This window comes from Cynocephalus volans, chromosome 4 (genome assembly GCF_027409185.1).
Source record: "Cynocephalus volans isolate mCynVol1 chromosome 4, mCynVol1.pri, whole genome shotgun sequence".
Taxonomy (NCBI): Eukaryota; Metazoa; Chordata; class Mammalia; order Dermoptera; family Cynocephalidae; genus Cynocephalus; species Cynocephalus volans.
Genome location: NC_084463.1, coordinates 160,306,314 through 160,321,822, shown reverse-complemented (window position 1 = coordinate 160,321,822; position 15,509 = coordinate 160,306,314). Strand labels below are relative to the sequence as shown.

Below are 15,509 nucleotides of genomic sequence, written 5' to 3'. Positions count from 1 at the left end.
GGTGGGTGAGGATGGGATGCATAATGTTAACCTGAGATGTCAATGTGGAGATCACCAAAGCCATCCCTCAGAGACCAGCAAGGAAACTGAGGTCCAGACTGGATAGGGCTTAGTCAGTCTGCATTCCTCTTCACCCATGCTCTTCGTGGGTCTCAACTCCCCACACATTCCCGCAAATAATCAATTTGATCCCTACAAAACAAGTTCTGTTTATTCTCTGGGAATCATGAAAAAAGAAACCTAAGTACTCTGACCCAGTCCTGGGGCTCTGGGAGACAGCACGACAGCACACTCCCTCCTCATGAGGGGGTCCTGGGTCTGTCCACACCCTCATCTTCCTCCTCTGCCATGACCACCGCCTCCAGGGTGCGCCCTCTAAGTTTGCTCCCCACCAACACGTTGCAGGTGCTGGGAGGTGGCAGCCCTTCCTCGGCATAGCGACCTCTCAGGAACACAACTCTCTCCTCTCCATCCAAGGGCAGCCGGTGGGCCTGGCACAGGTCCCGTGCTTCGCTGGGTCCATCCAGGGCCAGCAGGCGGACCATGAAGTCCAGAGGCAAGGTCTGCCCCTTGGGGGTGCCCAGGGCACGAGCGAGGCGGGCCAGGGCTCCGCGGCGGGCACGGCCCACGTGGCCCTGCACGGCGCAGCTCTGCAGGTAGGGCAGGGTCCGGAGCAGACGGAACAGGCGGGCAGCGTTGCCCTCCCGGAAGGCGGCATCGACTGCCAGGGCTGTGCGCAGGGGCGGGCAGGCACGCAGGGCAGCGGGCAGCTGCAAAACCTCGTGCAGGGCTTCCACAGAGCCTGCGAGGGCAAAGCTGGGGTGAGGACGCCTGGTCCTTATTAGGTCAGGCCCACCTCCCATCCCATCCCCTTGGCCCCTGCACATCTCCCCTCGCACCCGCTCCCGTCCTCAGCCATGCCCATCTCCTCTGGCCCTTAGCCAAGTGCATCTCGCGACCTCGGCCCCATCCACCTCCCGCTATGGTCCCGTCCACTCCTCTCCCAGGCCTAGCCCACCTTCCCACCCCGCTTCTGAGAAGTAAGCCCCTGCCATCAGCCGCTTCCCTGATCCATATCTGAAGGCGCTGCCAGAGGTTCATGGCCTCCTTCAGTCTAGATTCTTCCAACACTGAAGAAGGGGGCGGTGTTGACACAAGAAGAAAGCAGGCCCAGATAACAACGACTTGCCTGAAGCTGCGCTAGGATCGTAAGCAGCAAAGCCTGCCCCAAATCCAAGCCTTCTGACTTGGATTTTCCACTACTCTGGTTGTCCCACACCCACAATTTTGAGAGCTGGCCCTGCCACACCTTCCCGTCTGCCTGGGAAGGCCATTTCTTCGCGGAGACTCTGCCCTGCTTCCTTTCCAGGACAGTCAAGGACGCTGGAATATTGTACCACTTTTGTAAACTGGAGCTTCTGACCCATTAGTGGGTAGTGAAGTCAACAGTATTTTATTACAATTAAATGCAACAGAACTTAGAATATACACCCATAGGAAGGATCTAAGTCTTGAAACTTCTGTCTCAGGTATATTCATGGGCAGATACGTTCTGAGTTGCTTTGCAACACCGACTGGGAGTGGAGGTTGAAAAAGCTGAAAAATCACTCCCGATCCAACCCCGCCTCCTCCACTTTTATTACTGAGAATGCCCAGACCCAGCCCGAGGTCCCACGCCAGGGCTTGGTGGATCCTGTGACTTTCCCGGGAGAGCTAAATGGCGAGATTTTAAAGCTTTTTCCTTCCCCTGCCTTCACTGTACTCACAGAGGGCTTCCCGACCCCACGCTCCGCCTCGCCGCCGGGACCCCGACTCACCCAGGTTATAGAGCAGAAAGAGGCCCTGGAAGGAGGCCTGGCGGGGGTGCGGCCCTGCGCCCCGCGCGTAGCAGCGCCGCAGGGAGCCGAAGCTCTCCTGCACCTGGGTCTGCAGCAGCACCGGGTCCGCGGGCCCGTGCGCCGCGTGGGACCCGAGCCGCGCCACCACGGCCAGCAGCGTGGCCAGCGCCGACTCCAGCACCACCGCTGCCTTGGCGTCGTCGGCGCCCTGCAGGGCCAGGTCCAGCCGCACGGCGCGCAAGCGGTCCGCCACGAAGCTAGCCACCTCGGCGCGGGGTGCATCGGTGATCTCAGCCACCTCGCCGGCCAGGTAGCGCACGGTGGCCAGCAGCACCGAGGGCGGACGCAGCTGGTTCGGCGGGGGCCGGGGCTTGCCGGCTGCTGGCCGGCTGTACTCCTTCACGGCGCGCTGCGGGTCGGCCCGGGGCCGGTCTCCACGGGCCCCCGGCGCCACCTCAAAACGGTGCAGGCGGCGCTCTCTTTCGCGCTGGGCACGCTCGGCAGCCGGGCACATGTCCGGGCACGTGCCCACGGGCAGCTCCCGGCCGGGCATGGGGGCGCTGCGGAGAGAGGGTGGGCGCTCAGCATGCCGGGGTCGGCGGCCGCCGCTCGCCCGATTCTGCAGGACGGCACGCCGAGGCCGGCTGGGGCTTGGGAGAGGCGGGGCGGGGCCGAGCCTCGCTGGGCCCGCCTCCCCATCCGGGTCTCCGGCGCCCCGGCCAAGCGTCCTGGCTCGTTCGTGCGGCCCCGCCCGCCACCGCCCTCTCACCGGATCCCGTCGATCCGGCCTCCCGAGCGTTGTAGTCCAGCGACGCCACCGCTGTTCCGCGCACTCAGGCCCTGCTAACGCCCCCAACGATGCGCCGCGCTCAGCCCCGCGGTTCCCCTTAACGTTCTGAGATAGCAGTCGCTTCCGCCACAGATGGCTTTGGGGGAGGGGAGGGGAGGGGCAGCCGCGGGGCCACGCCCCCAGCCCCGCCGGGCTCCAGCCCGCTGCACCGACCCCGGCTTTAGGCTCCCCGCAAAACGGGTGTCCCTGCTTTGGGTTCCTCTCTGTCATTTCTTTCACCCAATAAACTGGCTCCATCGGCCTGTCATTCTCCACTGCTAGCCTGGAGGCTAAGGCGAACATTCTCCCATTTTCTAGATCAGAGGTCAGCAGACTTTTTCGGCAAAGGGCCACGTGGTAAATGTTTTGGGATTTGTGGGTCGCAACGACTCAACCCTGCAGCTACTCGATTCTGCTGGTGTAGCGTGAACGCAGCCATAGACAATACTAAACGAACGAGCCTGGTTGTGTTCCAACAAAATTTTATTGATAGATATTTAAATTTCATATAACTCACCTGTCACAGAATTTTTTTTTTTTTTCATGCCATTAAAAAACCGTAAAAACCCCTGTAGTTCATAGGCCTCACAAAAAAGGCGGTGGGCCAGATTTGGCTGCAGACTGTAGTTGGCAGATCCCAGTTCTCCATGGGTAAACTGATAGTTTAGTGACCAGAGCTGCTGCTCACACATCAGGGGACAGAGACAGACAGGATCAGAAGTGTGAGTCCCCATTCCAAGGTGGCAGGTGTAGTCGGGAGCTGAGAATTCAATATTTTTCTCATTCTTGGTCCAGTTACATAAAGAAATAACCCCTGGGGTTCTAAGACCAGGAGAAGGGCCAGGCCCTGGGGAGGAAGGGGGTGGCTGGCAGTGCTGTTGGAGTCCTCGGGAGGGTCTACTTCCTGTCAGGGAGAGATTTGGGACATGTGCAGGTGCAGGATTTCCTCTGCCCGCTTCAGGTACTCGGCTGCCTTCCTTTTCACACCCTCCCGGCGGGCAGGGGATGGGTCACCTGCGGAGAGAGACCGGCTAAGTTGCCCTCACAGCCTCAGTCTAGCCCCTTACAGTTCACAGAGCGTTATCATGTGCTTTTCCCTTTTCCCTGGGACCCAGTATCTATTCTCCCCATCTTACAAATAAAAAAAACGAAGCAATGAGAGGTTAAAAAAAAAAAAAAAAAAAGTTACAGAGCTGGCAGTGAGGAGCAAGGACTCCTAATCCTTGAATTGTGTGTTTTTCACTCCATCTTCACTGCACCATCTGGAACCCCAGGCCTGAACCTCCACCCTCCAGTCCCTACTCACTGGGCACTCCCTGAAGCAGGATGTGCACACCATCTCGGTAGCCCTGGAGTGCAGCAGGGTAGGCGCCTGCCTTCTCGTCCTGCAGGGCCTGGGTGATGAGCTCTGTGGCCTGGCTCAGATAGGTAGGGGTGGGCACTCCTTCCTCGTCCTCTTCTTCTTCCTGCCCTCCTGGCTCCCAGGGTTCCTGATCCAACCTTTCAGACTCTACCTCCATCGCTGCCAGCTCACCTATGTGGGTGGGGCTGGGACCTGCGCCTTCTGCAATCAGATGGGAGGACTTAGGCCAGACTGGCCCTTCCTTTCCCAGGGACCGCTGCCCACCCCCAGACCTCTCTTGCCCATCAGGGAGCCAACCTGTCCCCACTGGAAAGAAGCAATGCCTGGGCAATCCAGAGGTCGCTTGTTTCTAGCAAACTAGCCATAATCCACTTGATAGGTGGGATTCACATGCTTTTGTACAGACTTACCTGCCTAATTCTTTCTTTAGGTACATATTAACTTTAGTTTGTTTTTTTTTAATTAATTAATTTATTTATTTACTTATTTATTTTTCTTATAAGATGACCAGTAAGGGGATCTCAACCCTTGGCTTGGTGTTGTCAGCACCATGCTCAGCCATTGAATGAACTGGCCATCCCTATATAGGGATCCAAACCAGTGGCCTTGGTGTTATCAGCACCTCACTCTCCCAAGTGAGCCACGGGCCGGCCCTTAACTTTAGTTTATGAGTTCTGAGTCAGTGGTCCCATTTACCTCCTGACTCCAGTTCATCTAGAGTCCCAAAAATTCCCTCCACAAAGTTTAACCAAAGGTTGCTAGACCAACTACACCAGGCCAAGGGTGGAAATGCTCCAGGCCTTGGAATAATCATAGAATAATGGATTCAGAGGGCCTGCCCGTGGCTCACTCGGGAGAGCGTGATGCCGACAACACCAAGTCAAGGGTTAAGATCCTCTTACCGGTCATCTTTAAAAAAAAAAAAGAATAATGGGTTCAGAGAATCTCAGAGCTTTCTTGAGGTCTTGGAATTTCAGCTGAGGCCCCCAAATGTGAAGACAGTGGGTGATGGGTATCCTCACGTTCCAGAGTGAAGGGCTCAGGACTGGCTAAGAGATGGTCAGACGTCTTCCCTGCAGCTCACACACGAGGAGGCTGGAGATTTGGGGGATGTGTGGTGAAAAAACCTTTGAAGGGAAGGTACAGGAGCAGGCAGCACCATGCACCCCACTGTCTGGAGAGGGAATGGGTGGGCCTCTCTCCAACACCATCCAAGCGAGGAGTTCCAGGGCTGGCCAGTTAGCTCAGTTGGTTAGAGCGTGATGCTGATAACACCAAGGTTGAGGGTTCGGATCCCTGTACTGGCCAGCACCAAAAACAAAAAACAAAATAAACAAAAAAAGACAAGCAAGAAGTTCCACAAAACCCCTGAGGAGACCAAGGGCCTTCCACAGTAAGAAGAGAGGACACCTCCACTCCCAGCCAGGTCTGCAGCCCTCCCTGTGCTGCTCAGGGAGCACGGGGGTTCTTAGGACTCTCAAATACTTGGGTTCAGGAGTTTCATGCATCTGATGAGGACAGACATGAGAGCCGGCTCCTTGCCTGGAGAATTCTGATGGTCGGAGGCTCTCGGGAACGCCCACGACAGCAGGGCAGGAGGACAGGGCAGCGTCTGAGCAAACTGCACTTCCAGGCTTGGGGGACCAAGGATTTACCAGTTTTCCTTCAGGTTGAGTGAATGTCTCATGGAGCCACATGTGAGGGGTCTTGAAAAGCGGCTGCCTACCCAGTACCCCCAGGGGCTCAGCTCAAGCAAGGACAGAGTATGTGGATGCCTGCCTGCCACTCAGACGTCAGGTACGAAATCCCCAGTGACACCGCCTATGTCTTTCCCCTCCAATCCCCTCTTCCCCCTACCCAGGCCTGCAGGGGCAGGAGCAGGGAGGGGAGGGAGCAGAATAAGAAAAGTAAAAAGACACACCTCACACCCTTGTCATCATGGCCACTAGTCAGGCCTGAGCCCAGCAGAGGGGAGGCCAAAAACTGGACAGGTGACTGACGCGCTGATGGGGGCTGACCAGACCTCTTCACACCTCAGGGCAGAGCTCAACTGCCTGAAACCAACCAGAAAGCTAAGGGTGTGGGCCAGCCCGTGGCTCACTCGGGAGAGTGCGGTGCTGATAACACCAAGGCCACAGGTTCGGATCCTATATAGGGATGGCCGGTTCGCTCACTGGCTGAGCATGGTGCTGACAACACCAAGCCAATGGTTAAGATCTCCTTACCAGTCATCTTTAAAAAAAAAAAGCTAAGGGTCTGCCCAGGAGGATACCAAAGGGCTAAGAAGGGAAGCCAACAAAACAGGCTTAAAAACACTGTTGAGGAATCAAAAATGAAGCTGTCTCATGACTATCCCAAGTGACATAGGCCACATGACACCCAAACTGCAGTAACAGCATAAACTTGGAGAATTTTAGAATGAAAAACTCTAGTATCTCAACTCTCAGAGCAAGAAGGTGCTCAGGACCCTGACCTCCACTGAGGAGCCCTTCTGCCTTGAGTCCCCACAGTCCGGCGGCTGCTCCAGCCCCCAGCAGGGCTTCCCTTAGCTGCTGCTCTTTGAGCACAGACCTCACCCCCACTGACCAACAGTCCTCTCTTGCCTTTAGGATCCACAGCCAGACCCCAAGCCAGCCAGATAGTCCCACCTCACGCTTCCAAGTGAAGGAACTCAAACCTCCCAGGGCAGTGTGACCCTGCTCCTTCCAAAGCTTTCTTAGGGAGAGGACCCCATGGTGGGAAATGGCTTGTTTCCTTCCTCTGTGGTTGCTCATTGTTACAGGGGTATCCAACTCACCAAGCCCTGGCACGGGGCTGTGGTACCTGGGGAAGGGGCACCTCACTGAGGCTACCATTTGCCTGCAGGGCAGCGTTGCTGAGGGGATGCCTGTCTTGGATTTGCACAGGCATCATGAGGGCTGGTCAGTGGCTCTGCCTTCCTCCCCACCCCTGAGACCTCTTGCCCCAGTCCCCCCACCAACTCTGCCTCCCCAGCTGCTTACCTTCCTTAGAGAAGGGGTCAAAGAGGGCAAGCTCGGCCTCAGTGAGGGGGCCTCGGGCAGGGGAACTAGATGCCTCCTCAGTGCTCCCACAGTTAAAGAGGAGATCCAGGGCCTCCTGGGCAGGGCTGGATGGTGGGCGGTCTGCTGAGAAATAGATCATTGGAGACATTACCACTTAACTATTTCCTAGCTTGCAAAATAGAATTATTCTCTCACTAAGTCCTTTCAGCAACCATGGGCATGGATAAGCCCATTATTAGGGTTTGTGCCCATTTTACAGAAACTGTATCCCAGAGAAGGAAAATGACCTGTCCAGAGTTCCTCAGCAGTAAGTGGTAGAGCTTGGACACACTCCAGGTTTTTCACTAAGATCACTGAGGAAGGCATAGGGACCCCCACCTTCCCCATTACAGACTCTCCAGCACTGGCTCCCTCCCCCTACCCCTGTGTACCTGGCACCTCCAGCTCCTCAAGGCCCCTCCTCTCTGCAGGGAGTGGCTGGGGCAGCCAGGGCTCATCAGGGGGCGGTGTGGGGATTAGAGGTGGTGGCAGGATGTGCAGGTCACTGGCCACCTCAGAAAGCTGTGTCACCTCCCCACCCTGCAAGAAAGACCAGGGGGCGGTTCATGGGGTGAAGCTTGGCCAGCAGGTAAGTTTCCTAGGTGCAGGAGAGGTGGGAGGAGCAGGTGCACATACCCGGAAGAACTCCTTCAGTTGGGGGCTGTTGTTGAGTGCAGGGATGTGCACAGTGAAGCGAAGCAAGTCCTCTGCCCCCTTGCGCCGTTCCTCAATCACTGAAGCTTCGAACCGGCCTGCAGACCCCAGGACAAGGAGCAAGTAGAGTGGCAGTGACCCACAGAAGCTCTGGCCTCAAAGCCCCTTTTCCTGGTTCTGCCTGGGAGGCGCTGAGCAACCCACTGCTGTCCTCCCCTTTCTCCCAGCAATCATCCCTGGCTCCTCCTGGGGAGGTGGTTACAAGGAGGGATCGATCTCCCGATTCATTCATTTGCCAGATATTTACTAAGCACCTGCTATGGGCTAGGTTCAGAAGGTGAATGGGAAAGAAACAAGCTCTCTGCCCTCCTGATATCATCCTAGACACGGGGAGGCAGGTAATCAACAAGAAACAAAATCATTTTAGATGGCTTTCATGTAAAGAGGAGAAAAGTAAGGCTCAGAGAGGGAAAGTGACTTGCCTGAGGCCACACAGCAAGCTACCCCTTTCTACAGTTTCATTGCTCTGTTCTAGATATTGTGCAGAGTTATCTAACTCTGGCCTCGTTATCGTGGAGCCAGGGGGAGTATCCTGCTGTACTTGCCACTGTCTTGGCATAACCTGCCAGCAGCAACCCTTCACCTTTCTGAGAAAGAACACTTCATGTGCATCTGGAGACCCAATAACAGATCAGTACTGTCCAAAAAAGATATAATATGAGCCACCATGCAATTTCAAATTCTCTAGTAGCCACATTTTAAGAAAGAGAGAAAAGAGGGCTGGCCAGTTAGCTCAGTTGGTTAGAGTGTGGTGTTGATAACACCAAGGTCCAGGGTTCAATCCCTGTACTGGCCAGCTGCCAAAAAAAAAAAGGATGGGAATTTTTTTTTTCTTTTTACTTTTTTTTTCTTTTTTTTTAAAAAAAGATGACCGGTAAGGGGATCTTAACCCTTGACTTGGTGTTGTTAGCACCACGCTCACCCACTGAGCTAACCAGCCATCCCTAGTGAGCCACGGGCCGGCCCAAGAATTTTTTTTTTTCTTATAAAGATGACTGGTAAGGGGATCCGAACCCGTGGCCTTGGTGTTATCAGTACCACACTCTCCCAAGTGAGCCATGGGCCGGCCCTTAAAAGATGGGAATGTTAAAGGTCTGTTATATACAGTAAAGACTAGCCTGCTCTGAGCCTCAGTTTCCCCATCTGTCAAATGAGGCCACCTCTAATGGCCTGTCCAGCTCTCCAACCATATCTTTGCCCAGAGATTCAGGCCCTCTTTCCAGCCCCCACCAGCACAGCTCCCCTCTGCCCATCTCTCGCTCCACCTTTGCCCTGAGTGTCCAGATCTAACACTCACCAAACACCTGGGCGCGGGGGAACGCGGGGAACTCCTCGAGGCGGCGGAAGAGGTTGCGGTGGGTGTAAGCCAGGTCTCCGTGCAGCTTGCGGAAGTCACTGTACCGCTTCCACACCACCACCTGTGAGGGCGTGAGACTGGAGCTGGACCAGCACCGGTGGAAGCGGCCTTCCCCCCAACCAGTCTCCCTCCCCCCCAGGGAGAGTGAAGGTTAGGGCGCAGCACCCCTCTGCCCAGTGTCAGGGAGGAGGGAGGGCCAGCCTCCGCACAAGTCCCCAGCTGCCCCCTTGCTGTGTCCAGATCTGGAATTGGGGAATGGTCCCTCTTTCTCCAAGGAGCCTCACCTCTTTGACATCCTCCGGGTCCTTCTTTGAGATGAACTGAGAAAGAAAGACAAGAGCCAGGTGAGACCAGAGACTCACATCTGACACCCCATCACCTGTAATGCCCCAGGTATCTCCTAGTCCCTCAAAGGGACAATGCCCTTTGGCTATGGGCATCAAATTGCCCTGGCTTTTTTTTTTTTTTTTTTTTTTTTTAAAGATGACCGGTAAGGGGATCTTAAGCCTTGACTTGGTGTTGTCAGCACCACGCTCTCCCAAGTGAGCCAACCGGCCATCCCTATATGGGATCTGAACCCGTGGCATTGGTGTTATCAGCACCGCACTCTCCCAAATGAGCCACGGGCTGGCCCTACCCTGGCTTTTAAGGCTTTGAGTGTAACTTGGCAATTTTTCTACTATGCACTTCAGCTCCTTCATCTGTCAATGAGGAGGATTCCTAAAGGCCTGTCCAGACTGCTCCATCCTCAGCCCACCGTTTATCCCTGTTCCTTCAAAGCCCCAAGTCCCTGTGTCTCCTTCTCAAACCAAAGAACTCCAAGGCTCTCAAAAAAAGTGAGGTTCCATCCCAGGAGCCTCCGTAAAGGAGGAAGCTTCCTTGAAGGAGGAAGGCCTGTGCTTGAACAGCCCTGAACACAAAAGAAACCATCACTGGGGTTGGTGACCCCTGGAAGGACAGATTTGGGTCTGACGTGGAAAGAAGACTCAGTTTTCATTATGTTCATGATAATAAAATGTCCTACATTTTGGAGTACTTGACAGTTTTCAAAATACCTCCTGTTCCTTATCCTAGATCACAGCGAGGCAGACATGATAACATACCCATTTAAAAGACAAAGAGACAAAGGCTCAGAGAGGGGATGTGGCCCTTACAAGATCACACACCACATAAGGGAGACAGATAAGACTAAAACTGGGGCCTTGGCTTTTGACAATAGACATGCCTAAAATATTCTGGTAGGAGAAACTATATTTAAAAACTACTGAGGAATATATAACTGATAAAGGACTCATATCCAGAATATATAAAGATCTCCTACAAATCAATATTAAGACAAACAACCCTATTTTAAAAAGTGGGTAAAATAGGGGGTGGCCGCTAAGCTCAGTTGTTAGAGAGTGTGCTGATAACACCAAGGTAAAGGGTTTCATCCCTATACTGGCAGCTGCCAAAAAAATAAATAAATAAAAATTTTCTAAAAAGAAAAAAAGTGGGTAAAATACTTGAACAGGCACCTTACACAAAAGAAGATCTATTTTTTTCCTTTGGGGCTTGCCAGTAAGGGGATCTGAGTCTTGACCCTGGTGTTATCAACACTGTGCTCCAACCACTAAGCCAACCAGCCAGCCCAAAAGAAGACCTTTGAATGGCCAATAAGATCATAAGAATATGTTCAACATCACTAGTCATCAGAGAAATTCAAATTAATACTCCGATGAGATAACACACATACCAAGAACAGCTAAAATTAAAGATACTGTCGATATCAAGTACTGGCGAGAATGGGAGCATAAAATGGAACAACTAGTTTGGAAAACTGTTTGGCAATTTCTAGTAAAGCTACACATACGCCTAGCCTGTGACTCAGCAATTCCATTCCTAGGTATATACCAAGGAGTGATTAGTGCATATGTCCATAAAAAAATATGTACATGAATGTTCATACAACTTCACAACTAAAAAGATTTTTTAGAAACAACCCAAATGTCCAACAACAGGAGATGAATAAAGAAACGGTGGTATATTCATACAATGGACGACTACACATCAATAAAAAAGAACAAACTACTTATACATGCAACACACAGAAGAATACTTGCTGTCTGATTCCACTGACATAAAGTTTAAGAACAGACAAAACTAGTCTATAGTGACAGAAGTCAGAACAGTGGTTACGTCTGTGGGAGGGTGACTACTCTAAAGTACAATAAAACTTTCTGGGGTGACGGAAATGTCTGTATCTTTTTTTGTTGTTTGATAGTTTTTGTTTTCTGGTTGGCAGGTACAGAGATCCAAACCCTGGACCTTGGTGTATAAATATATCTTGATCTGAGTGGTGTTTGCACACATGTATATGAGGGTACTTCCAAAAGTCTGTGGAAAAATGGAATTACAATATAATATGAGGGTCTGGCCGGTTAACTCAGTTGGTTAGATTGCAGTGTTATAACATTAAGGTCAAGGGTTTGGATCCCCATACCAGCCAACTGCCAAAATAAATAAAATAAACAAACAAGTAAACAAATAAAAATAACAGATAATATGAATCTTTCCATGAAATTTTTACAGTACCCTCCTATATACGTAAAGTATGATTGAGCTGTATATTTAAGATCTGTGCGTGTTTATATAAATTGTCTCAATTTTAAAAATTAAAAAAGTGAAACAAAAGCAAAAAGAAACCATTAAGCAATACCAGCAAGTGAAAAAAGCAAGATGCAGAACGCCATTGTAAGTAAATAATAATAACGAAGTGGCTACATATATCTGCTTGTAAATGTAGTTTATGTACAAGGATAAGTAAGAAACTAGAACCACTTCACAGTCCCCATGAAGAGGAGGAATGAGGATGGTAAAGTGAGAGAAAACTATTTATCTTTAAAAATTATAAAAATATATCAAAGTAATGCATGTCACTAGGTTTTTTGTTTTGTTTTGTTTTGTTTTTTGTTTCCGGGGCTGGCTGAGATGGTGTGTTACTTGGTTTAAAAAGCCAAGAGGTGGGGGCCGGCCCGTGGCTCACTCGGGAGAGTGCGGTGCTGATAACACCAAGGCCAGGGGTTCGGATCCCATATAGGGATGGCCGGTTAGCTCAATGGGAGAGCGTGGTGCTGACAACACCAAGTCAAGGGTTAAGATCCCCTTACCAGTCATCTTTAAAAATAAATAAATAAATAAAAATAAAAAGCCAAGAGGTGTTATGGCACCAATATTAAGGGTTCAAATCACCATGAAAAGAATCTTACCCAGAAAATAGCCATCTTTGGGTAACTGAGAACAAGCAGAAAATTTCAGTTAGTCATTAACTTAGGAACTGATAATCATCAATTCCTTGAAGTTAGCCTAGAAACTGATGAACTGACCCTATGGCTGAAACTGCTTGGAGATCAAATCATGCCCTAAAAGGATCTTTCTCAAAAGTTTATTTCTGTTTATCTCCCATTACACCCTTATGTGATTTACTTTAGATGCTGCACAGCTACCATTAAGAACTGAAACTAAGTTTTCTGGGCCAGCCGTGGCTCACTTGGGAGAGTGTGGTGCTGATGACACCAAGGCCATGGGCTCAGATCCCTATACAGGGATGACCGGTTTGCTCACTTGGGAGAGCGTGGTGCTGACAACACCAAGTCAAGGGTTAAGATCCCCTTACCGGTCACCTTTCTAAAAACAACAAAAAAAGAACGGAAAATAAGTTTTCTTGTTTTTCTCACCTTTCCTAATGCACCACAAACAAAGGAATTCCAAGAGAAAGGCAAAGCACCTTAGCTAATTATTAACTCACCTTCTTGCTTAAAGGAAAATTGCATCCACATTAATTATAGGTACTGAGTCAGATATTTTTATGTTCCAGTGATGTTTGACTGAGATTATTGTCTTTGAGCTCTCCCTAGGAGATAAGGACTCCGATTCCGAAATAACATCAAGGGCTTGAAGCTGACCAGTCCACCAACTGCAGACTCCATGACGCCAAAGCACCCAGCCCATGATGGGACCCTGACATCTGACTCAGACCCTCTGCTGATCCTGTGACCAGCCTCCCCCTGTGCCTGCAGGATACAGCCCTTACCTCACCTTCCTGCCTCTTCCCCTTTATAAACCCCAGAGCAGGCATCAGAATATGGGATGATTTTAGCCTGGTCACCTCCCAGATGCCAGTTATCTGAATAAAGCTTCCAATCCTCGCACCAACTTTGGACTTTCGGGTCATTTATTTAGTGCGAGAGGGCAAGCTGAGCCTGTCGCCAGTCACAACACATGCCAGAACCGAAAGAAAAGAAAAGCCAACAGGAAGACTTGTAGGAAAGGGTTACGGTCCCCTATCACACCCATCCCACTCCCCAGTCCATCTTCCCAAGGAAAACTGAGGAAAGCCTATTTTAAACATCTAAGATTCTGTACTTAACATCACTTTGAAAGTGTCTATGTTTTTCCTTCACTTTTACTAATGCATTAGTTTAATTGTTGCTTAGTTGAAAATTCTAAAAGTACAAAAAATTTACAGGGCTGGCCGGTTAGCTCAATTGGTTAACGCGCGGTGCTGGTAACAGCAAGGTCATGGGGTTCAGATTCCCACACCAGCGAGCAGCAAAAGGTAAATTAAAAAAAAAAAAAAAATTACACTAAAAAGTCTTCACCCAACCCCTGTCCCCAGCGATCTAGTTAGTTTCTCTCCCTGGGGGCCTCCACTGCTACCAGTTCTTGCACATCATTCTACAGACATTCTGTTACACTGCTGTAGTTTTAATTCTTTCATGGTTTTTCTCCATGTCTCTATATGACATGCTTATAATATTATTATTATTGCTTCGTATATCACCTTCAGTCTATCTACTGACTTCCTACTATGACCATGAAAATGGAGACTTACTCCTTAAGTCCTTTTGAACCGTATGAATTTTTTTTTGTCTTTTTTTTTTTTTTTTTGTGACCGGTAAGGGGATCGCAACCCTTGGCTTGGTGTCGCCCGCACCACGCTCAGCCAGTGAGCGCACCGGCCCGCCCTATATAGGATCCGAACCCGCGGCGGGAGCGCCTCTGCGCTCCCAGGCGCCGCACTCTCCCGAGTGCGCCACGGGGCCGGCCCAACGGTATTAATTTTTTAAATCACAGTCCAGTATGATTTCTTGAAACATTAAAAATAAACTTTTTAAAGGGCTTTTATATAAGTTTCAAACAAATCAATAAACAAAACTTACTCCGAGAGATCGGAGAACTAATTAACATTGGGGTTAAGCCAGAGTTTTCACGTTAATTTAGAGAAATTCACAGCCTGATGCCCACACACCACACCTGGAGGGTCCGGGAACTGCCTCCACGCCCCTTTAAAAAGGACAGCGACTCCTACGGACCCGCCCCCTCATGTCAAACAGGTAAACGAAACCTCTACGGAGGCCTCCCCTTAAAGGGGAAATCCATTTCTGTCGTCTAAAAAGGGAGCTTCCTCCAGCGCCTTTCCTTAAGGTAAAACACGCCCCTCACCCCTACAGTTAAAGGGGTAAAGTCCTCGCGGGCCCCACCTCACCTGTGCGGTGACTTTGTACTCGGTGTAGCCCTTGGGGTGGGTCCTGGGATCGGAAACTGTGTAGTGCCGCAGGAAGTCATCTTTTGCCCGGCGGGACATGACAATCGAGGGGTAGCAGAGGCAACCGCCGGCCTCCACCTCCTCCGCGCCGCCCCCGCCCCTCCGGGTCCGCCTCCACCCGCCGCCTCCTCGCGCGCGCCTGCGCCCTTCTTCCTCCCGCCCAGGGAGCTGGTCGCAAGTGACGACGCGGTTCTCAGCCCGGGCTCGCGGCCAAGGGAGAGTCTGAAAAGTTCCCTGACGCTGGTAAAGCGTAAACATAGGTGATTCGGAAGTGAAGGTGATTTGGGGAGGTCTCATCTCTCCTCTCATCTCTGCCGGGCGATCGGCCTCACATCGGAGCTCTCTGTCTATCCACACAACTTCTAATATGTCCAGTACATCTAGACATAGACAAATTATTTCCCTATTTCCCTTCACAGGATTCGCTAATACATGTTTTCTGGAACCGTGAGGGAAGCAAAAAGAACGCTGCAGAAGCGGGGTGGTGTCTTGGGCTCCGAAGTCACAACTCTTACTAGCTCTATCAGTTTCCCTTAACTCCTAGAACCTCAGTTCCTTTTTTTTATTTTTTAGCTGACACTTACACAGTGCTTATGATATTTAAGATGCCAACCCATTTAGTCCTCATCCCAACCCTAGGTGGTAGGTGGCATTATCTTTTCCCAGATGGGAAAACTGAGGCACAGGCAGGTTAGGCAACTTGCTGAGCATCAATCGGCGAGTGGCAGGGCCAGGCTTCGGCTCTGGAGCCTGGGTGTG

General features: G+C 51.2%; 2 protein-coding genes and 1 non-coding gene across 6 annotated transcripts; 1 reads left to right on the top strand and 2 right to left on the bottom strand.

The window, feature by feature from the left end:
- Positions 1-224: 224 nt before the first annotated feature.
- Positions 225-2,719, bottom strand: SAC3D1 (SAC3 domain containing 1). 2 transcript variants are annotated; one of them, XM_063093696.1, is made up of 3 exons: positions 2,608-2,719; positions 1,818-2,398; positions 225-802 (listed from the first exon to the last, which is right to left on the bottom strand). In XM_063093696.1, the coding sequence occupies exons 2-3, from the start codon at positions 2,389-2,391 to the stop codon at positions 300-302; spliced, it is 1,077 nt and encodes a 358-aa protein (XP_062949766.1). In that variant the 5' UTR covers positions 2,392-2,398; positions 2,608-2,719; the 3' UTR covers positions 225-299. The 2 variants fall into 2 exon arrangements, with proteins under 2 accessions (XP_062949766.1, XP_062949765.1); XM_063093695.1 differs by lacking the exon at positions 2,608-2,719 and having other exon boundaries at positions 1,818-2,478.
- Positions 2,720-3,132: 413 nt separating this feature from the next.
- Positions 3,133-14,856, bottom strand: SNX15 (sorting nexin 15). Of its 3 annotated transcripts, none has more exons than XM_063093697.1 (8): positions 14,691-14,856; positions 9,448-9,483; positions 9,104-9,224; positions 7,729-7,844; positions 7,485-7,632; positions 7,033-7,176; positions 3,974-4,231; positions 3,133-3,681 (listed from the first exon to the last, which is right to left on the bottom strand). In XM_063093697.1, exons 1-8 carry the CDS (start codon positions 14,787-14,789, stop codon positions 3,575-3,577), a joined length of 1,029 nt encoding a protein of 342 aa, XP_062949767.1. In that variant the 5' UTR covers positions 14,790-14,856; the 3' UTR covers positions 3,133-3,574. The 3 variants fall into 3 exon arrangements, with proteins under 3 accessions (XP_062949767.1, XP_062949768.1, XP_062949769.1); XM_063093698.1 differs by having other exon boundaries at positions 7,033-7,173; XM_063093699.1 differs by lacking the exon at positions 3,974-4,231.
- TRNAI-GAU (transfer RNA isoleucine (anticodon GAU)) lies at positions 8,529-8,602 on the top strand. Its single transcript has one exon. It is a non-coding gene; the product is annotated as a tRNA-Ile (tRNA).
- Positions 14,857-15,509: the final 653 nt, after the last annotated feature.

Excerpts from the sequence above, each read along its gene's own strand:
- SAC3D1 (XM_063093696.1), bottom strand. The coding sequence starts at position 2,391 with ATGCCCGGCCGGGAGCTGCCCGTGGGCACGTGCCCGGACATGTGCCCG. Across the intron at positions 803-1,817 it reads CTTTCTGCTCTATAACCTGG|GCTCTGTGGAAGCCCTGCAC; the intron begins GTGAGTCGGGGT and ends TTGCCCTCGCAG.
- SNX15 (XM_063093697.1), bottom strand. The coding sequence starts at position 14,789 with ATGTCCCGCCGGGCAAAAGATGACTTCCTGCGGCACTACACAGTTTCC. Across the intron at positions 7,845-9,103 it reads CCCCCGCGCCCAGGTGTTTG|GCCGGTTCGAAGCTTCAGTG; the intron begins GTGAGTGTTAGA and ends TGGGGTCTGCAG. Across the intron at positions 7,633-7,728 it reads AACTGAAGGAGTTCTTCCGG|GGTGGGGAGGTGACACAGCT; the intron begins GTATGTGCACCT and ends TCTTTCTTGCAG.